The sequence below is a fragment of the Bombyx mori genome, chromosome 12 (assembly GCF_030269925.1).
Source record: "Bombyx mori chromosome 12, ASM3026992v2".
Lineage (NCBI taxonomy): Eukaryota > Metazoa > Arthropoda > Insecta > Lepidoptera > Bombycidae > Bombyx > Bombyx mori.
Genome location: NC_085118.1, coordinates 11,360,652 through 11,384,492, shown reverse-complemented (window position 1 = coordinate 11,384,492; position 23,841 = coordinate 11,360,652). Strand labels below are relative to the sequence as shown.

The window sequence follows — 23,841 nt, the reverse complement described above, 5'->3', positions numbered from 1 at the left end:
CTGAATCTCCATTTCTGCTAATGTTTGTGTGAGATTAATTCAGGGTTTGGTAGATAAAATTTACTATTGCAAAATTTTCACTTTTTTTAAACTGAGTACCTACTTCACTATATTGGAATTCTTAATTAAAAGACAAAATAAATGCTCAAAATTAAGCCTAAACTGAAGAAGTTTAGGAAAGGAGCCCGTAGGTAGTGTTAATGAATTCTGGAGCAATAATTAAAAAAATTTTTTTTTTTTGTAGCTGTAATTGTCATTCGTATTGGTTTATGGGATTAGGGACTGATGCTGTTGCTATAGTTTATGGGTTTGCAAATATCAACCTTTCAAAATGATGTGTCTTCATAGGAGTTAAGGTAGTGCCTATTCAGTAAACTACCTATACCAACTTGAAATTAAAAAAACTCAATAAAATTTCCCATTAACATCTTGATTAAATTAGTCAGTTGTGTTAAGCAACATGTGGAGATTGCAATTGATGCTAAGTAATAAAGAAAAATATCATGCATTATAATTAATACATGGTTTATGTACCTATGTATCAGATTCCCAATTTCTTTTTTTTTTTGTAGAAGATTTATTTGTATTTTATTAATGGGCAATTTGTAGTCACATACTAGTCTTGTGTTGTGCAATGCTTTCATTGTGATGACTTTAGAAGGACATTAACAGTCAATGGGAATGACAATAAGTTATACCTACATTTTTCAAGAAAAGTTGTCTTCGGTAGTATTTCATTGACACTTCTCATTTTTATTCATGAACATAGTACACAAGTAGATTAAAAATACTAAGCCTAAAGATAAATAAAACGAAAATATAATCGACCTGAATATAATTTTTAAATGCATTTTACATATTCATAATAAAGAACTGATAAACTTCTATAATAATTACTTAATAATTTTAACAAGTTTGTGACTATTTAGTAAAAATAACAATACTTTATTCAAAATTAATGGGTATTATATACTTAGCGAGAAGTTAAAATACTTAAAGATAATGGACGGATGTTTTAATCACTAAAATTGTTTCGTATTTAGTCATAAATATAATTTCTAAATCAAATGCATATTGAGCTATAAGTTCAAACCATTCCAAAGTGAACTACTTTTATTTTAGAGGGTTTCTGCGGGGCCGCTTCTGTAAAAGAATTTAAATACAATTTTAACTATCTTTCATTAATATGTACTACCAAAAAAAATTGGTATGGGTACAGCGTTATAAGCATAAGGACATCATTGCTGACCTTAGGTCTCCCCAAAGATTTCGCCACAAGGTGTAATCCGGAGGAAAAAAAAAGTATACAATTATACCTATAACTAAACTACCTTGATAAATCAATTTCCAATAATTTATTTTTGCTTAGGAGTTATAGAGTGTGATGGTTTAATTGCATGCTTTTACAGAAAATTTTCATGCCTGTGAGTACTTTACTTATCTATTTTAAAAACGATTTGAATAGATAATTAGCACAGTACAAACGAGGTAAAAATGTGACTATTTTACATATTTTAATAACTTACGATAGGTGGACGAGGTTTTGATTTTGGTGTTTTAAAAATGACCACTGCTAGACTAGTGCCAAAGTGAATGTCACGCCCGTCATGACTCATGAGGTCGGTGTCTTTTTGGTAGGCAGCGGCTTGGCTCTGCCTTTGGCAATGCTTAAGTCCATGGGCGAAGGTAACCACGGTGAGCCATATGCTAGTCTTCCTAAAAGTGCAATATAATAAAGGCTCAATTCGACCCTTCAAATGACAACATCTGAGTATCTCACTACTAAAATTAACACGTCTGCGGCACTAATACGGTTGAGTTTTGCATGCCGTTCCACTAGCTCTTACTTCACTATTTTTATCTCGTTTGCTATACATGCGATGTGTGTTAAGAGTGAGTGCAGGTATGAACAAACATGTGCGATGGCGGCATGCGTCAGACTTCAACGTAGTCGAGCGGAGTACCGGGCGTCTGCGGAGTGAAGGCGGACAAGTAGTTGTGCGGCGGACACAGCGGCAGGCTGTCGGCCAGCTCTCGGGCCGAGTCCGGGGAGCCCGGCGGGTCCTGGAACATCATGCACAGATCGTCCTTCTCGCATTAAAACTGTATAATTTCAAAACTTACTAATTTTACAGGAGAGTGTTTTAAAGGTTTAACATGTGATATTTATAATATTAATCATCTTTGCAACATTTATGTTTTATCTTTTATCAGTTACATTATCTGTATTTTAAAGTAAGATAAAATTCTGTATTAATTATGTGTTAATAGTAGTCAAAATATAGGTAAACTAAAAAAAAACTAAACTACGCTCTTTTGACAGTATTTATGAGAAAAATACTGGTGATACCAAATGAATCCGCTTATTAACACAATTTAGAATATTTTTGGAAATTGTACACTTTTAAGGCGAAAAGACGAGATGTGGATGTATAAGTCGCGCCAATAAAGAAACAAATCTAAAATGGCGGCGGCGATCATGCGCTCTCACTCTAAACTGTTGTTGTCTTTAGTCGCACAGTGCGCGTACTGCATGCAAAAAAAATATCAGTTCTGACTTTGTTCTCACATTGTCTCGACTCGCTCTTTTTTCTCTCAAATTCTGTTGTTATTTGTTGCATTTGTTCGTTATTTCGTTGTTATTTTTGTTATTGTTAAAGTACATTCTCATTTGTTTTTTATATTTTTTTACAATTAACAACTTTTTCTACCTTTCTTTTTATTTGTTGACTCTACCATCTGTCAGTGCAACGCCATTTTCGATTCGTTTTTTTATTGACGCGGCTTATACCTTCGTCATCCACACGGTGAGACGTGTCTGTCGCCACCCACCTTGACACTAGGTTGATGTCTGAGGTTATCCCATTCTTCACAACGAAAATCATGATCGCTTTGCAGCATGAAATAAAAGTTAGGATATTTGAAAAATCGCATTATATTCCGGTTCAGTTTGGAATTACGCAATTTTATAGATAATATGGTGTCTTTCACCAAAGAGCCTCAAAGTTATTAGCGAAATATACGGCACTCACCGACATAACAGCGATCGTAACAGTATCCGAAAACTTAACTTTATTTTTTTCAGTACGATTAACTGTTCTCTGTACGTTGTTCGAATATGCTCTGTCCTCCAATGCGTAGTTCAGACTTGGCTGGTAATTGTTGTTTTGGTAACGGTACAGCGTGTTCGGGGCTTCCTCCTTCAGTTCGGTTTGGTACAGATGTTTGAAATGAGACATCGCGATCCTTTCGTCGTAGGGTCGCGGCACGATGTCTATGACTGAACGCGAAGGCATCACGGTCCCCTCGCTGATGGCCGCCAGCGAGTGCTTCGTCGGCGGCCTGTGCGTCGCTAAGCCCTCAACGCTGTGCCATTTGGAGCTTTGACTCAGAATCGGTTTCAGTCGATCAGCGCTGGGCGTCTTCAAGTAAGTGTCGTCTTGAATGGCTCTGTGCCAAATCGTCGAGTCCCTCTCCAGGTATTGGTGTAAGTTCGGACGGATGCTGTTCGTGGATGAGGGTTCGGGTTGTGATGCGGGGACCGGGAGTAGGGTCGAGTGGTCCGGGAGCGCCACCCGGGGCAGAGGCGGGGGCTTGGTCTCGGACGAAGCGCTCGTGTCGTCGTCAGAATTCGAACACGAGCTACACGAACACGACTCCGAACATTCCGAATCTGGAACAAAGCGTTGATTCAAGCTTTGAAATATGTATATCTAGTTAAAAACAAAATTGAGCATAATTGTACAGCCTACGACATCTAGAGAGGACTTATTTTCAAAAATTCAAATCAAGGAATAAAAAAAAACTTGGAAAATTCAAGATGATTCATTTTAATTATGTAATTGGAGGTAGGTTATTGTAAACCAAATAGGTACCACCCAGGAGCAGGCCTATACTATGCAAAGGAGCCTTTGATCTTATGTCTCAAGGTTTTTTTTTTTTTTTTTTTTTTTTTTTATGATTGAAAGTTTACTGGTGGCCCGAAGGCCTTTCCAGTTTCACCAGGACAGGTGGGCGAGCAAAGGCTCAGCCAAGAGGGGTGGGATTTGCTAACAACTGCCCGAGCGCCTCCGAAGGAGACCTAACAACTCAAGAGCAATTGTTTCGCGAATGAATCTACTACCGGATCGGAATCGCGACCCGCTGAGAAGATCCGGCGAGAAACTCAGCGGGCTGATGCATGGGTTAGGTTGCACGTCGACCTCTTTGTCGAGTTCGACGAGTACGGTTACCGGGGTCCCTAAGCCTGCCCCTAGTATTAGAGCTGAAGGCATCTAATGCAAAGGTTATTGGATCTGATGGATCCGTAAGGACGTGTCTAGGGCGTCGACGGTGACTGGCTCCTGCATGATCAGGATTCGGGGAGTAGTCAGCGGCGGCAACGATAAGGCGATTATCATGACGCATAGCCTTATCGAAGTATCGTTCCGACGCTGACTTCATGTATTTCCGAATTGATTCGAGGCCCAGGTCGTCGTGTAGGTCAACGTTCCTCACGAACCACGGAGCCCCGACAGCTAACCTGCAAAAGCGGGATTGTAGGGATTGGAGGGTGTCTATGTGTGTGCGGGCCGCGTGAGCGAACACCACACTCGCGTAAGTCATGACGGGCCTTATGCAAGTTTTGTAAAGTGTCACCTTGTTCCGAAGGGACATTTTACTCCGCTTACAGATCATGGGGTAGAGTCTACCGAGAATAAACGCGGCACGGTCACGGACTGATTTTATATGCGGGCGGAATGTCATCGATGCATCCAGGGTAACGCCCAGGTACTTGACCTTCCTGGCCCAGGGTATGGGTTGTCTAAAGAGAGTAATCGGGGGTGTGAAATTCCTCCTCCTAATCCGGGAGGAAATCCGTGTGGAGCTTCCCCTCTGAAATAGCACCGCAGTACTTTTCGCTGGGTTGATGTCTATGCGCCATTTTCGGAACCACTGTCCTAGGGCTAGGGCTGCGCTCTGAAGCTTCTTCGCGATTAGGGACTTATTTCTACTAGAATAGTAAACAGTCGTGTCGTCGGCGAATAAAGCTAAATGGGTCGGCGGCGACCGGGGAATATCGTTGACGAATAAGCTAAATAGGAGGGGTGAGAGGACAGAGCCTTGCGGGACTCCAGCTGTGAGAGGTCGTGGGGAGGAGCGGGTTCCCTCGACTCGATATCGAAAAGAGCGGTTCGACAAGAAGTCCCGTATGATGAGCACGAGACTATCCGGCACGCCCATGTTGAATAGTTTGAAAATCAAACCATTGTGCCAGACTTTGTCGAACGCTTTTGCGACGTCGAAGAAGAGAGCTCCCGTGTATAACGGTTTTGGTCGATTAAGCCCCACAAGAATGTGCTCCGTGAGGCGGTGCACCTGTTGAACGCATGAGTGATTTGTACGGAATCCGAATTGTTCATCGATAAGAATGCCCTTGGATGAGACGAAGTCTCTGAGGCGTTTGTAGAGCAGACGCTCATACAGTTTGCCTAGAGACATGAGGAGGCTAATCGGGCGGTAGCTCGTCGGATGATTTTTTGGTTTACCGGGTTTATGTATGCCGATAACGTCCGCTTCTTTCCACACCGCGGGAAAGATACAGTTCGCCATAGCGGCATTGAAAATAGATGCCAACATCACGATGAGTTGGACGGGTAGAAGTTTAATAACGCGGTTGGATATACCGTCGGAACCGGGAGCCTTGCGAGGACGTAGGTCTTTGATCAAGTCTTTAACTTCCATCGGGGTGACGGGTGGTAACGCATCAGAGGGTGGCAAGGAGGCTCTGCGTTCTACCTCACTGTCTACTAATTCTACATGAACAGGGTCCACGGATTGAGTGCTGGGCGTGCACTGGGTTTGCAATGTATCGGCCAGCAGCTCTGCTTTTTCGTCATCATCGAACGCCGCGAGTCGGCCTGAGGGGCCTACGAGGGGGGGCATAGTTACTACCGTATCCGATTTGAGAGTACGAGCTAAGCGGTAGTAAGACCTTTGGGAGGGCGCGAGTCCTTCTAAGAAATCAGACCATCTGGCATCTCGGACTTCGGCGATGCGAGACTTTACGTCGCGTTGTAGGGCACGCATTCGAATACGATTTTCCGCGGTAGGATACCTGTCGTAGGCGCGTATCGAGGCGTTCTTAGCTCTAAGGAGTTCCCTAATATCGTCGGACAATTTGAAGCGGTGAAGGAAGTCCTCCGCTACAACTTGTTTCGATGACCTATCTAATGTCGAGGTGATGTGTGACGTTAAGATGTCTATGGCTTCAGCGGTATCCTGAGGAGACGGGATAGAGTCCGGGTTAAACGGGAGCGATGGTGGATCAGATTCAGCCAGGCTGATGCCCAGCGTGTGCCAATCCACCACAGTCCTCGTGACGGGAACGGAATCGGGAGCGCGACCGAGCTTCATAACGACGGGACGGTGGTCTGAATCTAACTCTGAAACTACTTCGATCGAGTGTAAGGGCAGAGTTACGTTTTTTAATAACGCTATGTCGAGTATATCCGGGCGATGCGCGATATTTAGCGGGTAGTGAGTCGGGGTTAGCGGAGCGACGATATCGAAGGCGAGATCATCGACTAACGCGTCAAGCCGCCTGCCATTCGGGGTTGTGGTGTGTGAGTTCCACCTGATGTGTTTACAATTTAGGTCGCCCGCCAGAATGACAGAGCTCCCCATACCGAGCAGCGCCTCGATATCACTGCTTAGAACGATCTTATCCGGTGGAAGATAAACGGACGCGATAACGATCGGCGCGTGTCCCGTCAGTGAGATTCGGCACACTGATGCTTCGATATTAGCGAGCGCGGGAGGATCGAGCGGGACGCAATGCAGGGCTCTTCTATAGTAAATGACGGTACCACCACCACGGGCAGAGAGCCTGTCGTTCCTGACCATGTTATAGTTCGCGATTTTAGGGTCACGGCGCGCGGGCTTAAGTAGGGTCTCCTGCACTAAAAAGATATCAATTTGGTGGTCACGCAAAAAGTCAGAAACCTGATCACGTTGATTTGCGAGACCGTAAGCGTTAAAAAATCCTATCGTTACGGATAGGGGCTTTATTCTACTTATATACGCCATTGATTACCGGCGGAGTGAGGGGAGGACGTACGTATTTAATGACGCGTATACGTCGGCGTATTCCTGCACAACGGCGATAAAGTGTTGTGCAGTGGAGGCAGCGCGAATGGCGTCGCCCAAAGCGTTAACGCGCTCAAAGTTGATCGACTGAAAGAAGTCGATCGCTAAAGCGAGATTGTCGGACGCGGTCGGAGGGCAAGTCGCGGGAGAGGGACGAGTCGCGGGGGCGGGACGAATCGCGGAGGAGGGAGTTGTAGCCGTGTTCGTGTACGGCAGCGGTTTTGCCCAGGCCGAGACACTGGGCACCGTCGCCGGAACGAACGCTGGCTTAGCCTGCGACGCAGAGGGTGCCGAGGCTTTGATGTCTGGGCCGGAAGCTCGGAGGCGGTTTTGGCGGGCGACGCGGCGATTTATTTTAGGGGCTCGGGGGCAACCACGGTAATTCGCGGGGTGACCCTGTGTTCGACACAGGACGCAGCTAGGCGGTTCCGTCGCGGTTTTTTGGTCGCGAGCGCAGAGGGCCGTGGCGTGATCGCCCAAACACTTAACACATCGGGGGCGCGCGTGACAGTTACGGGAAGAGTGCCCGTACAATTGACAGTTATGGCACTGGCTAGGAGTGCCTTTTTTATGGGGGGCTTCGACAGCGATACCAGAGAGCCTACAGACGGTCTGTGTGTTAAAGATTTTCTTACCCTCAGGGGTAGGCTGGAGAGCGACTAGAACCATATTATATGGCTCCCTACCGCGACCGGTGTGCATACGGTGCACAGAATTCACTGGTAGGCCTTGTTCTAACAGGTCGGCTTTTACGAGCTCTACATCTAACTCTTTAGGGATTCCGCGTATTACAACGCGGAGTTCGCGCTCCTCCTGGAGCGTATACGTATGGAAACTTATACGCTCCTTACGGAGGTAAGAAGAGAGGGCCCTATGGTCGTCGGGTGTTTGAACCTTAATTTGAATGCCGTTCGCGAGGTTACGGGCATTCGTGAAATTTATATTTTTGGCCTTAAGGGCCAGGCAAACTCGATCCCAAGCTGCCTTCTCCTGAAGGATAACCGGGGGAGGGGTCTGGGTTTTATTTTGTGCCACCGGACGCGGCGACGGAGTGGCACGGGCTGGGGGCGCAACGGGAGTCTGAGGGCGGGGGCGCGACGCGTTCACGGCTTTGCTAATTTTAGCGGCCGCGGGAGCTCGAGACTCCGCGGCACGCTTCTTACCCTTCTGTACCAGGGTGAATCCATCCGTCGATGAGGCGGGGGCGAGGTCGACCTCCATGTCCGAGTCAGAGTCGGAGCACGAGGAGGCGGGTGCAGGCGACCTACGAGCAAGTGTAGGTGTTTTAGAGGGCGCGACGGAGGCCGCGGATGATCGCTCAGCTGAAACGATGGTCACGGCGGACGACGCAGCAGCTTTTCTCGCCAGTATAGGCGACACGGGAGCGGCAGGCACGACAGAGGCTGCGGTGCTCAATGCAGAAGCTCTGCACGCAGGTACAGGCGACGCAGGAGCAGCGAGCGCGGCGGAGTCCTCGAGAGGGCTCGCAGTGTGATTGGCCTTGAAGGCCAAAAACTCCGAGGCGAGCTGTGGGTGGCGAAGTCGGAGGAATTCCGCGAATACAGCGTCCATGATCGCTGAGTACCCAGGTGGGGCGGCCCCGGGTCTTGAAAACACTCGCCTTGCGGCGAGGCCCCAACTTCTCGGACCTGAGCGGATCTATTGAACACAGGTGGCAATGCGGCGCGATTACTACAGGACAAAGAAAAAGCACAACAAAACAGAAATTACGAAAAGAAACAAAACAAATAAATACTTGCAGGAAACCACTTTGTCGGCAGATGTACCACGAACACAGAAACAACAAAAGGAAACAAAACAAATAAAAACTTCCAGAAAGAGCACTTAGTCGGCAGATGTACCACAAACACAGGCCGCGCGAACAATGGCCGGGCTAACAAAAGCCGGGCGAACAAAGACCGGGCGATCGAGTGGACGATGAGCACGTCCGCACGTGACGGGTGCCTCTATCGGAATGCATGTCTCAAGGTATGGGGCCGACATTCATATTGTGATCTCTATCTCTTTCTCTTTCTCACTTAACACCAGATGGATCGTGAGCTCATTTTACTGTGCAGAAAATAAATGTTAGGGGGTGAGATTGTGAAATACCACGTCCCGGGTCCTGCCGGGCGGGTTTACTTCGTAACTTATAATGAACACGTCACTGTTTCCGCTGATTGCTGGTTAGTGCAAATGAACCGCTACGTTCATAGACTAGCAGCGTGACCCTTGCAATTCTTTATTTTCCATCATTCATTCTTTCATGCCTTTCATTCTTTCTGAATTATAAATTTAACGTGTGCGAAACCGCGTTACTTCAATAGTCTGTAATAAGTTGTAATCAAATACAAGTTGACATATATGTAAAATTAGGACAGTTGGAATTGCGGACATCCGACTTTATGACATGTCGACTATATGTCGAGGTATATTTCTGCCGTGAAGGTTTGAAGGTTTTTTTTCTGCCTATGCTGATAGCCTTGAGAGGATATTTCAGCTTCGCCCTAACATGTAGGTGAGCTCACGGGGCTCAAACCTGACGTCGTTGCTAACAAGAACCATAACAAGAGCCGTGCTTCGCAGAATCTACCACTGGATCGGAAACGCGATCCACTGTGAAGATCCGGCGACAAACTCAGTGGGCTGTTTGAAGGGTGGGGCAGCCGTTGTAACTATACTTGAGACCTTAGAACTTAAATATCAAGGTGGGTAGCGCATTTACATTGCAGATGCCTATGGGCTCCAGTAACCACTCAACACCAGGTGGGCTGTGAGCTCGTCCACCCATCTAAGCAATAAAAAGAAAAGGCTGTTTTTTTTAAGGAATTTTATGACCTGGTAAGTATTATCTTTAGGTCAAGTCTTATTTTAATTTTTAATCTTATTTTTATGAAAAATTATAATATGGAATGAAATGAAATGAGATGAGATGATATGGTATGAAATATAATCTCAGTAAAATGTTGGTCATTTACTGAGATTTTTTCAGTGGACTTTTTGGAGGATCTCGAGAAGTTACGTCCAGTGGCTTTGTTTCATTTTCCCACATTTGTGCACTCTCATCGTTATTAAGCAGTTAATAAACCACCGTTATTACACATTTAAACCTGAAGAAACACTAAAAATACACAAAATAAAATAATTCAACAACTTCGCTCCTCGCGTTCCCGCCAAAAAGTCGATGATCGAATTTTTGAAGTACCTACCTATATCGCTTAAACCCCCGCTCTTATCACTACGTATCTACTATTCAGTGACACTCATCATCTGGTACCTACCTAATTAAAGATTTTAAACACAATTTAACAAAACGGATTATAGATACCAAAATGAATTTCTAAAGATTTTCTAAATTTATTTCATTACCTACATTCTAGTGATTTTCTAGTGCTTCATTAATTACTGGTACAAAAATAATGCACTTAAATAATATCATTTAAGGTTAAGCGCATTTATGCGGCCAGTTTTAGCCTTTTAAGGCGTATTTACTTACAAATACGCCAGTTTTGAATCGTAAACAAGGTCAAAATAATAAATAACCTCCTTGGGTTCCCGCCAAAAAGTTAAAGAAAAGGCTGGGTTGTTCGTGACGCAGTAGTAGGTACCTGTGCAGTGCCGCGGCCGGAGCGCCCGCGCCAGCAGCTCGGCCTCGTGCTGGAGGCGCGGCGCACGACGGGCGGCGGCCCAGCGCGCGTCCCGGAACAGGTCCCAGGCCGCCAGCTCCACGCCCAGGGACAACGCCTTCTCCACGCGGCCCCGTCTGCGCAACGCACATACATATTCGGCCTCAAGATCCACTCAGGGTTCGACTAGACGCAGGACACAGTAGTGTACGATTTTCTCAGAGGTTGTCAATAATGGACGTAGTTTTGCTGAATTTAAACATATTGTTACGCCAGCAAGAGTAACGCCATCTATTGCCGAATAGCCGAACGAATGTTGAAGGATCCAGTAGCACCTAGAACGCTCGAGAAGCACAACGCCATCTATTGTCAGATAGCGGAAACACAATACTAGAGATGTGTGGAATATTCTCGATAATTCTAGGGATGTGGTATCGACTATAAAAGCGTTGCAGGGATGGCACGCAGTCAGTTAGTAATCGGAATTAGTCGAAGCGAAACAGCGAACGGATCACCGGAAGCGAAGCCGAAGAAACGAATTGAGAGTTTTAAAGTGTTTGTTGAGTGTTTTAAGTGTTCTAAGTGTTGAATACAGTTTTCAATTTGGAATTCGGTAGAATTTTATTTATCCCGAGCCCCAACGCGTAACAATATCTTTGTAATTAAAGGGGCGTTTTATTTGGTATTAGCATCAACGGTTCGATGTTTTTAATTGAATTTCAATTAAGTTTACTCGATTCAAACAGTTGAATAATGTTTTTTTAGTTATGACATTCTTTCAAATTTTAAACTTTAAGTGGCTCTACTGTAAAATTACAAAAATGTCACTTAAAGTAAATAATATTTCAACCTTCGATATGAAACCGTTCGCAAAAACTAAACTTCACTTCCAGAAAATTACTATTCTTCTTTTTTTTTTTTTTAAGCTGAGTCGATGAATGGAGATTATTTAACAGTACAGTTATTTATAGACGTAACTTGCTTCTAATGGTAATAATAATAATAAAATCATTTATTGCCTTTCACATAAAATAAAATAAAATACAAAAAAAGAAAAAAAAGAGGAAAAGGCAAAAGGTGGCTCAGCTAATGCTGTTCAAGGTCGATAAGTCGAACAGCGCTGATTTTCAGTCACCCCCGTTTCCCTTTGGTTCTTTGCGGGAATGAAGGCTAATTACAGACTTAGAACATTGTATAAACTAGTATAAAAAAATAAGAAAAAAACACGATTATATACCAAATTTACCTGAGTAAATGATGGAAGAACTTCCTGGCGAGGTCGTGCAGGGGCGAGGCGTACCGGCGGGCGGCGTGCGCGTGCGGAACCCGCGGCGCCAGCCACGCGCCCAGCGCCGCCTCCGCCGCGCCCTCGCCCGCCACCGCCTCTGACACACACGCGCGACACTGTTAATCTGTGCTCGCTCTCAAATTGTAATAAGTATTGTAACGCTATCTATCGCCGAATAGTCGAACGAATATCAAAGGATCTAGTACAGCTTAGAACGCTCGAGAAGTACAACGCCCTCTATTGACAGATAGCGGAAACACAATACTAGAGATGTGTAGAATGTTCTCGATAGTTCTAGGGGTGAGGTATCGGCTATAAAAGCGTTGCAGGGATGGCACGCAGTTAGTGAGTAATCGGAACTACTCGAAGCGAAACAGCGAACGGATCACCTGAAGCGAAGCAGAAGAAGCCAATTGCGAGTTTTAATGTGTTTGTTGAGTGTTTTAAAGTGTTTGTGAAGTATTTTAAGTGTTGAATACAGTTTTTAAGTTGTACTTTGGTGAAATTTTATTTATACCGAACCCCAGCGCGTAACAATATTGAATTTTTGGCGCCTATTTCTGTCGTGAAGCAGTAATGCGTTTCGGTTTGAAGGGTGGGGCAATTTTATTTTGTAATTATACTGAGACCTTAGGACTTCCACTCAAAATCAGGAGGACTGTGAGCTCGTCCATCCATCTAAGCATAAAAAAAAGACGCGAGGAGTGAAGTTGTGTGATTTGTTTCATTTTGTCTATTTAGTGTTTCTTCAGGTTTAATTGTGTAATAACGGTAGTTTATTAATTATTTAGTATCTGTGAAAGTTCAGAAATGTGGAAAAATAAAACAAAGCCGTTGGATGTAGCTCCTCGGGATCGTACAAAAAGTCCACTGAAAGTCTCAGTAAATGACCACAATTTTACTGAGATTATTATATTTTATCCCATATCATCTCATAGCACTTTATTTCACTACATATTATCATTTTTCATAAAAAATAATGTAAATTAAAATAAGACTTGAATAAAAGATCTTAGTTACCAGGTCATAATATCCCTTAAAAAATGTAATTACTAAATATATGGAATCTATAGTGCGTGTGTTTTAATTTTGGAATTTTAGTCCGACTTCCATGACTACAGAATTTAGTTTCAAGAAATAACAACGACCCCAAACTAATCTATGGTTGGCACACCAAAATATTAACATTTTTTTTAGAAAACGCTAGTATCGTATCGATGACATAGAATTGTGAACATAAGACAACAGCGACATTGCATATTATGTTCATTTAAAAATTAATGTAAAAACGTTGTCATCATCATTTTCAATTTCTTCTTTATGTACTAGTAGAGAAGTTTTATTTTTTAAAATACTATTCGTTAGATTACTAACATAAGTAGTATCGGTTGAAATTACGAAAGTCGAGGAGAGAGAGAGAGAGAACACCAATCAAATATAATACCTGCCCCGCTCCTGAGAGAAGCGCAGATAAGTTTATTGACTGCCCATAGGCAATCATTTCCTTCATGTTCCCAATCCATCGCCCGCAGCAAAGCTACTGCACTCGACGTCCGACGAGCCCTTATCCACGCCTGTTACAATCGGTTTAAGCCAGAGTAAGTTTTATAATTACAACAGAAAAAAAAGAAAAACACAATATTTAAAATAGCAATATCTTTAGAGAACATGTTTTTTTTTTTTTTTTATTGTTTAGATGGGTGGACGAGCTCACGGCCCACCTGGTGTAAAGTGGTTATTGGAGCCCATAGACATCCACGACGTAAATGCGCCACCCACCCTGAGATATAAGTTGTAAGGTCTCAAGTATAGTTACAACGGCTGCCCCACCCTGCTTACTGCTTCACGGCAGAAATAGGCAGGGCGGTGGTACCCACCCGCGCGGACTCACAAGAGGTCCTACCACCAGTAATTACGCAAATTATAATTTTGCGGGTTTCATTTTTATTACACGATGTTATTCCTTCACCGTGGAAGTCAATCGTGAACATTTGTTGAGTACGTATTTCATTAGAAAAATTGGTACCCGCCTGAGATTCGAACACCGGTGCATCGCTCAACACGAATGCACCGGACGTCTTATCCGTTAGGCCACGACGACTCCAAAACTCAAGACTTTATTGGTGGTAGTCAGAATTATCAACAACTATCGATTCCTAAGTACACAAAATACACGAATGCAGTTACCGTTATAAGACGTGGGTGCGTGATGTGAATTAATGCGAGCGGACCGCCAGTGAATGTTGCCAGCAAAATGGGACCACATTTCGCATTCAGGGTTGCGAGCACCTTCATTCTTTTCGCATCGCTGTAATTAATATTATTTTTTATAATATCTATACTAATATATAAATCTACAGTAGTTTTTACGGATGTTCCGTTATAACTACTGAACCATGCATCCGATTGACTTGAAACTTGGTATCCATGTAGAAAATAAATGTACTTAATGGATAGGCTAATATTTATATGAGTGTTGGACTCCCTACACCAGTTGCGGGGGCGTTAATGATGAGAATCTTTGTGGGGGTGAGAAATAATAATGTTAATTTTAAATGGCCAGCGAAGAGAACGGGTATAGCTAGTTAATTAATAGTATTGTTATTATAACACGTAGGTGGAAGACGTTCAGTCCTCCTGCTGTTAAGCGGTGGTCGGAGCCAAAATAACTTCTATGCTGTCTACTTTTAGGTATAAATTCGAAGAATAGAATGCCATACTTAGGAAACGGTTATTCCGAATTTTAAAACGAAACGTATGATGGTCTCGCATAAAAATTAGTTAATCATTTTTGAGTAAATTATAATAATAGAAACTATAAAGGGGTTGTTAATCCCTTTATCATGTTCTTAAGGATATCTCGATTTCTCGATTGCACTAGGTTCTTTAAAAATAATAATTACAAGACTATTCTTGAAATTCCGCAAATGAAAATATAAGACAAAATTATATATATTTTTTGTAATTATATACCTCAGATCCGCGGCTAAATCTAGAAACTTGATGTGATGATTGAGTAGCGAGAGGGCGCGGTCGAAGCATTGAATCCTTCCATTCTCTTCAATGGCTATCACTAATTCGCCAGCCCATCGCACGTCCGTCGCGATCTGCAAACAATATATTCACATATTAAATATTGTTTGTCGACAATTTACCGGACATAAGGTACATATATATATGATAATAAATTTTAATTAAAATGTAACTTTATAACGTGCACATCCCTATATCGTCTTCTCGTATTAAAACTGTATAATCTCAGAACTTACTAATTTTACCGAAGAGTGTTTTATAAGTTTAACATGTAATATTTTTAATATTAATCATTTTTGAATTTTTTTTGTTTTTTTTTTACCAGTAACATTAACAAAAAATATGTATTAATTTTGTTAATAGTAGTCAAAACATACATAAACTAAAAAAAAAAAACAAAAAACTAAACTACGCTCTTTTGACAGTATTTATGAGAAAAATACTGGTGGATACCAAACGATTCCGCATATTAAATCAATTTCGAATATTTTTGGAAATTGTATACTTTTAATGCGAAAAGACGATATCTCTCGTGGGTCTCGGAGGGGGATGCATGCGGGCGGGGCGGGAGTACACGCCGTCGACGCCCACTTAACTATGCTCTATAACTATTTTATTGTTTAGATGAGTGGACGAGCTCACAGCCCACCTGGCGTTAAGTGGTTACTGGAGCCCATAGAATCTACAACGTAAATGCGCCACGCACCTTGAGATATAAGTTCTAAGGTCTCAGTATAGTTACAACGGCAGCCCCACCCTTCAAACCGAAACGCATTACTGCTTCACGGCTGAAATAAGCAGGAAGATGGCACCTATCCATACGGACTCACAAGAGGTCCTACCACCAGTAATTACGCAAATTATAATTTTGCGGGTTTGATTTTTATTACACGATGTTATTCCTTCACCGTGGAAGTCAATCGTGAACAATTGGTGAGTACGTATTTCATTAGAAAAATTGGTACCCGCCTGAGATTCGAACATCGGTGCATCGCCTCAACACGTATGCACCAGAAGTCTTATCCATTAGGCCACGACGACTTCCATGTGAATGTAAAATTTTATGGGTGAAAGAACGGATCATGACATGATCGCTTTGACTTCATATCATATTGAGTATAGGGTCAATGACCTCCATTACAGTATTTAAAAAACTCTTTAGAAGTTCTTAGTTCCTTCTGCGGAAAATAAAAGTTGTGGGAACGTAAACTGACGAAGCCGGCTTTAGTTGAGTGCGTGAGTCCCGCGGTGTGGTGCGCCACGTGCACGGAGCCGTCGATGCAGGCTGCGACGAGGCGCGAGTCGCACGGCGCCCTGCGAGCGACCCGCGCCGGCGCCGGCAGTGCCAGCCGCGTCACGTTCTCCGGGGACACTTGCAATTTCGGCGTATGACTCTCCGTCACTTCGTATCTCATCCAGCGCAACGTCACGCAGTTCTGAAAATTTTATAGAAAACAATTTTTTTTTTTTATCTTAATAAACATTCTTTATCTCTTTTCTTTTCTTTAATAAACATTCTTTCGGACTTTTTGGCGGGAACGCGAGGAGTGCAGTTGTGTGATTTGTTTTATTTTGTCTATTTAGTGTTTCTTCGGGTTTAAATGTGTAATAATGGTGGTTTATTAACTGTTTAATATCTGTGAAAGTGCACAAATGTGGGAAAATGAAACAAAGCTGCTGGACGTAACTTCTCGGGTTCCTCCAAAAAGTCCACTGAAAAAATCTCAGTAAATGACCACCATTTTACTGCGATTATATTTCATCCCATATCATCTCATTAAATTTCATCCCAGTTGATTAATGTCTCAAATCAATCATCTTCATTATATTTCACTCCTTAATTATCATTTTTCATAAAATTAAGAATATAAATTAAAATAAGACATGACTTAAAGGTCATAGTTTCCAGGTCATAAAATCACTTAAAAAAAAAAAAAAAACATTCTTCCTACGTCATTGGCAAAAAGTAAACGCTATTGCCAAAAGAAAAAAAAAACACATTCTTTCCTACTTGTCATGTTGGAAGAGAATATTAATAAATAGAAACTATGGCTGTTAGTCCAGTTTAGATTCCAGATAGAAAGCAGTTAGATTTCTGATATACGCTAACAAAATAAATAAAATAAATTAAATCTACATACTCTAATTTTCAATTATCAATTGCTTATCAACTCTTATTAAGTTATGCATTAACAATACTGCCCTATTAATGGTTGATTTATTTATTTTTTAAGGCTTAGATGTGTGGACGAGCTCACAGACCACTTAGTGTTAAGTTATTACTGGAGCCCATACACATTTACAACGTAAATACGCCACCCATCTTGAGATATAAGTTCTAAGATCTCAGTATAGTTACAACGACTGCCCCACCCTTCAAGCCGAAACGCATTACTGCTTTACGGCAGAAATAGGCGGGGTGGTGGTACCTACCCGTGCGGACTCACATGAGGTCCTACCACCAGTAATTACGCAAATTATAATTTTGCCGGTTTTTAATTAATATTTACCTTTTGTGATGCAGTTTGGTCCACAATATGTATGATCCGATCCCTTTTATGCGAAAGCTCTGCAACTAATGTTTCATTTTCTAACCGATGGTAAACAAGTAGGTTCATGTTTTGTCTGAAATGAAATACATTTACTAGTAGAATAGTTATTTAAGTATAAATTTAATCGTAGGACATATTTGAAGGACGATGACGACGAATAGAATAAAAAAAAAACAATTACGAAGCATACTCAAGTACAATCATAAACAATATATGGAAGATTGGTACATACTTTACAGTGTAATGGCCGAATGGGTTATTGGTAATTTTTAAAACCGCTAATTTATTTAACATTACTTTCTGCTTGTGGCTTCAGCCTGAATACCTTTGAACCTCGAAAATTAAGCCAAAAATATGATGGATTATTTTCATATTGCCCACATCATAGTGAAGGGGAAAGTTTATTGGAATATATTTGTATACCACACTGAAAAATCTACATATTATTTCGAGCTAGTACATGTAAGTTTTGAGGACTTGATATTCTCTAAAGGCCAGCATATATGTAGCTGACCATGTGAACAGTGCCCAGGTGAGAGCAAGGAGTGCTAAAGTGAATTCCTGCTACTTTCAGAGTTTGGCCCTGGGTCATTAATGGTCATTATCAACAATAGCTATTTTTTAAGTAAATTGCAATCTGTAAAGTAAGCAAAAATGTTATAAATATTATCACATAAAACACAGACAAAGAGTCTGGTAATTTCTTCAGAACCAAGAAGCCTTAACTATATTTTTTTGCTCCTTTTAACTGAATCACGGTAATTAAACCAACCATTGAAACTAAAATCATAATCATTATGCCAGATTAAAATCTATTAATAATTGAACTATTAAACCACAGGAACACATTACCGGTATGTTAGTGTGTTCTGCGATTAAGACAGTGCTCTTTATTAATGAAGTTCAGAACTAAAGTTTTGTTACAAAACATTGAAGTTCCACTAATTTTCCAAGGAAGCAAATGCCTGAACAAAAAGTTTTCTATGTGTCAATCCAGAAAGCGGTCTATCTATTGTGTATGCCAACCTTCATCCAAATGTGTTTAAAGGTTTATGCATGATCCAGTAAGAAATATCCATACATCTTCACAAACTTTCATATTAATAATACACTCGCGAGCAAAAGTTTGGAATCACTTACTTGAAATTGATTCCGCGCGATCTTGTGTACTAAATATTTTTTTGATAATCATAAAAATTAGATCATTTTAAAGGTTGAATTCCTAACTTTAAACTGATACCAAATTCATTAAAATCAAGCCAGTATTTAAGAAGTTATCTTGGATTAAGTGAAGGAATAACGAAAAAGACGTGTTTCAATTGCTTGATACGTCGCGAGTTGCGGCCTATTGACCCCTATAAAAGCACCTGTTATCGGATTTTCTTTATCAGTCGACTTTCACACGTTGACTGGTACTTATCTCGGCTACTTTTGACCCTTTACCTTGTACGACAATTGGGACAACACCTACAGAAGTAGCACAAATCGTAGCCCTATTGCAAGAAGAGCTCAGCCAGCGGATTGTCGCTCGTCGGCTCCAAATAAGCCATTCCTGTGTTTCAAAAGTTTGCAAGCGCTTTCAAGAGACTGGTAGCTTTATCCCGAGACCAAGATCTGGACGGCGCCGGGGCACATCGGAGAGGAATGACCGTTTTATCGTGTTAACCTCTCTCCGAAATCGGCATTAACCTGGTGTCGACGTCCAACAGGAGCTCCGAGATGTTCGTAGGGTAGCAGCTAGCAAGTAGACAGTTCGTCGACGACTCAAGCAAGCGAATCTGACTCCAAAAAGGCCTGTCACAGGCCCGAAACTCACGGTAGCTCATCGACAAGCACGCCTTCAATTTGCTCGTACTAATCTTAATTGAGAGGTTGAGCAATGGAGGCAAATCCTGTTCTCCGACGAGAGCAGGATGTGTTTGCATGGTAGCGACCGAAGAGGTTGGGTCTACAGGCGGCCTGGGGAGCGATTTGCGCAGTGCTGTTTCGCTGAAACAGTGGCTTATGGGGTGGGCTCTTGTATGATGTGGGCCGGCATTTCCTTCGACGGTAAAACCGAGCTTGTTTTCGTGCCTGGCGGGGGACGAGGAGGCGGTCAACTTCGGACCGGTACATTTCCAATATTCTGCTGGAACATGTCGTTCCCTATGCGGGATATGCCGGTGATAGCTTCCTCCTTAAGCACGATAACGCTCGTTGTCACACTGCCCGTGGAACAACTGAATACTTCGAAGAAGTCTATATCGCCACATTGGACTGGCCTGCGCTCAGCCCTGACTTGAATCCTATTCAGCACGTGTGGGATGAACTGAAGAATAGGGTTCGTTCCAGAACTTCTGCTCCTTCATGCCTGAATGAGCTGAAATCGGCGTTGATTGAGAAGTGGGAAGGTATCCCACAAGAATCAATTCAAAAGCTGATCAGGTCTATGAAGAATCGTCTTCGAGGAGTTATTAGGGCAAGGGAAGGGAACACAAAGTACTGACATTTAATTTTAAGGCTAAATAAAATTTTTATTTATTAATTTTTGTTGTTTTATGCATTCATTATTTTTCCATATTTCCTTTGTTTCCTACCTCCTTCACTTAATCCGGAATAGCTCCTTAACTACTGGCTCGATTTGAATGAATTTGGTATCAGTTTAAAGTTAAGAGTTCAACCTTTAAAATGATCTCATTTTTATGATTATCAAAAAAATATTTAGTACACAAGATCGCGCGGAATCAATTTCAAGTAAGTGATTCCAAACTTTTGCTCGCGAGTGTATTAGTAGGATGATGTTGGAAACTATTTACATATTTTTCATTATGGTACTTTCACATTAACTTTTGAGAGCTGAATTAAGAGAAAAAATAACTGCTTATGAGATTATGGACTTGATTTGAAATTAATATATGACAAGTCTTACCCGCTGATTTGATACAGATGTAAATTTGCATGATCTTCTAGTACAGGACTCCAAGGAGCTGGTTCAGCAGGAGTGACACTCCAGACTAGAGTCCATAATAAATCATTATTTTCACACCAAGAGACATGTCTGTCTGTGCGACGTGAAGCTCCACCAAGTTCAATAGTCTAAAAAAAATTTAACTTTTTTGCTGGCATTAAAGTTCTTATTATATTCATGAGGGCCTACCTAAATTGTCCATTCAGGATCAGTGTTAAACACAGTGCGGTGATGTAGCTTGAATGAGATTAAATTTAATAAATAATTTGTGACAATATAGTGATTTTAATATCCTATTTTGTATTACAGTTATTATGGTTATTAAGAAAAGGAAGAAATTCTCTGAGCAGGTGATATTATTATTGACTTGAAAATGTTATCAGCATGATTCAGGCATCTATCATATCAACATTAAATAACTTGAATATTCAAACTTGAATTAACAATACTGCATTGCCAGGCTGGTTCCACTTAGAAATGTGAGTGCCAACGCTTTGGGACAAAGTGTGAACTGATTAAGTATCTAATATTTATGTAATCAATTGAATCCTTTGTTAGTATTCAATGTGTATCACTTTTTTTGTCCAGTAAAGGACATCTTGTTTTCACAAGAAAAAAGTAATAGACTGTCAATATTGTTGGGTAATGAAAAATGTTAGCTTGGATGCTAGGTGATTACTATATTATTAGTGAATTAATAAGATTTTTATTTCCCTTCACCTGATAGTATAATTTAAAGAGTTGGTATTTGAGATACAATTTTCCCTGTATTTTAAGTTAACAGCTGTATTGTTTAATTTAAATTTTCACCAGAGCTCCAAGCTTAAAGAGTTCACTAAAAACCAAGGAAATAGACAATCAATATAATATAAGTACTTACTTGTAACAGAGGTTCTTTATCAACTATTTTACATGGCACATTTGATGTCTTTTTTTTAAATGTCACTAATGTTGCTATTCGGTCCACAAATGTGAATAATATGTGGGACTTAGATAAAACAACTGAAACATATTTTTCATTTAGTTGGTTGATAACAACTATATTTATTAGTTTATGTTTTACAGACGATATAAATGCAAATTTAAAGGAAAAATTATCAGTCAATTTAGATGTTTTAATGAAAATAGTTAATTACCATTTGTTACAGTGTGTCCAGGAAGTTTGCCTACAAAATATCTATCAAATAATATCTGTGAAATGTCTAAAGTATCTTGCTTAACTGTTAGGTAGGCTATGACCCCTGATGAGAATATAATAGTTACAAGCTGCTCGTTAGTCCATTCACAAGCTATCACATTTTTATCACGTAATTTGGATTCCAGTTTTTGTATTTGCCGCGGGCGAGGTGACCGCCAATGTCCACCACGCAATTCACAGTAATTCCTTTTACTTGAACCGTATATTGATTCTTCAGCGCGTTTTTTCGTTTCATACCTAAAAGAATATTTCGGTAAAATTGGATTTATTTCTGATTTTCAAATTAATTGCTACTGAAACCTACTTGAAACATTTGAAGTCGCTACTTTTAAGGTGTAATGTTTCAGAGGATGTTATATATTTGATATGGTAATTTATCATTGTAATTTTTACTTTCTATTTACATTTCTTTTTATTCAAAATATTAAAATCACGGAAGCGATTGTTACGATTTATAAACAAACCCCAACTTTTTGACATAAGTCAAAAGCGAAAGTTGTCTGTTGTCAACTGTTATTAGTGATGTGTCAGAGATGCCAGGGGTACAGTCAAGCCGCTGCCTATCGCTTAGCTTCGGCTGTCTCGAGTTAAATTTCCGTCAACTCTTATTTGGGCTGGGTGTTTTTGAACGAGTGTTTTTTTTGCCTACTTGTTGCTAGTAATCTTGAGGGGTTATGCTAGCTTCACTGGACGTATAAGTGAGCTCACGGGGATCAGTATGGGCATTGGGCTCAGTTTGCTTACATCTACATCTGCCCTAGGAAGAGCAGTAGGCAAAGCAGCGTTTCGGGACTGTCTTTAGATATTCACATATCGATCGATGCACATATCGGATTTTATTTAAGGTCGTCGTGAAGGTCTAGATTCTTCACGTACCGTGGTGCTCTGATGGCTATTCTGCAAAAATGACATTGAATGATTTGTAGGGTCTTTAAAAGATGCGTGAGCGAACATTACACTTGCACAAGTCATGACTGGAAGTACCAGGGCCCTGAAACTGCGATACTTTAAGACAAATATTTTTTCTATGAAAACTAGCGACGTCTCGTAGCGGATGCCCCTAACATAAACTTATTTGTTGTTAAAGTTAAGGCATTTAATTATTGTATAACTAAACACAAGAATAAAAAAAAACACATGTCTATTTTTTATAGACAAATTGATTAAATTTTACCAATTTGTGGTTTCTGAAAATTTACAAATCTTTCAAAAATATAGGATAAGTAATATGTCACTGCCATCTATCGGAGCAATGAGAAATTAATCGAAGCGAAGTTATCTAGTGGCCGACGCCCGTAAACATTTTTGTTGACGTCATACTTGTCAAATCTAAAAATCTAAGTAAAGTCAGTAAAAAAGATAAGTATTTTAAAATAATATTTATTTTTAACCCAAATATTCACGTTCGCCAATTCCGCTCATCTCGTCGTGACCTAAAGTATAAGACATCCGGTGCATTCGTATCTAGCGATGCAACGGTGCTCGAATCCCGCAGGCGGGTACCAAATTTTTCTAATGAAATACGTACTTGACAAATGTTCACAATTGACTTCCACGGTGAAGGAATAACATCGTGTAGTAAAAATCAAACCCGCAAAATTTGCGTTATTACTGGTGGTAGGATCTCTTGTGAGTCCGCACGGATAGGTACCACCACCACCACCCCGCCTATTTCTGCCGTGAAGCAGTAATGCGTTTCGGTTTGAAGGGAGGGGCAGCCGTTGTTGTGCTGAAAAACTGAGACCTTAGAACTCGTCTCAAGGTAGGTGGGGCAGCCATTGTATTGTAAAGATTAAGGCTTTAGAACTCCAGTGTCAAGGTGAGTGGCGGCATTTACGTTGTAGATGTCTATGGGCTCCAGTAACCACTTTACGCCAGGTGGGTTGTGAGCTCATCCACCTATCTAAGCAATAAAAAAACGGTAATTTTCGTAATCTTTATGCGTTTTATTTTTGTCAAAGTCCGTTTTCTACTACATCTCTGAGAACGCTAATGCTAATGTAACATGAGATTTTTTTGTTTAGACAAATTTAATGTATTTTGTCTCGATTAATACACACACTTCACAA

At 41.2% G+C, this 23,841-nt stretch overlaps 1 protein-coding gene across 3 annotated transcripts; it reads right to left on the bottom strand.

The window, feature by feature from the left end:
* Positions 1–820: 820 nt before the first annotated feature.
* Positions 821–22,275, bottom strand: LOC101737102 (WD repeat-containing and planar cell polarity effector protein fritz). Of its 3 annotated transcripts, none has more exons than XM_021347582.3 (14): positions 22,177–22,275; positions 21,711–22,009; positions 21,455–21,576; positions 20,536–20,702; positions 17,586–17,700; positions 16,290–16,511; positions 15,016–15,149; positions 14,230–14,350; positions 13,487–13,616; positions 12,001–12,139; positions 10,737–10,891; positions 3,033–3,673; positions 1,965–2,088; positions 821–1,143 (listed from the first exon to the last, which is right to left on the bottom strand). In XM_021347582.3, coding segments are annotated over exons 1-14 (2,427 nt in total). In that variant the 5' UTR covers positions 22,179–22,275; the 3' UTR covers positions 821–1,087. The 3 variants fall into 3 exon arrangements, with proteins under 3 accessions (XP_021203257.2, XP_021203255.2, XP_004925601.2); XM_021347580.3 differs by having other exon boundaries at positions 22,077–22,215; XM_004925544.5 differs by having other exon boundaries at positions 1,965–2,064; positions 22,077–22,215.
* Positions 22,276–23,841: the final 1,566 nt, after the last annotated feature.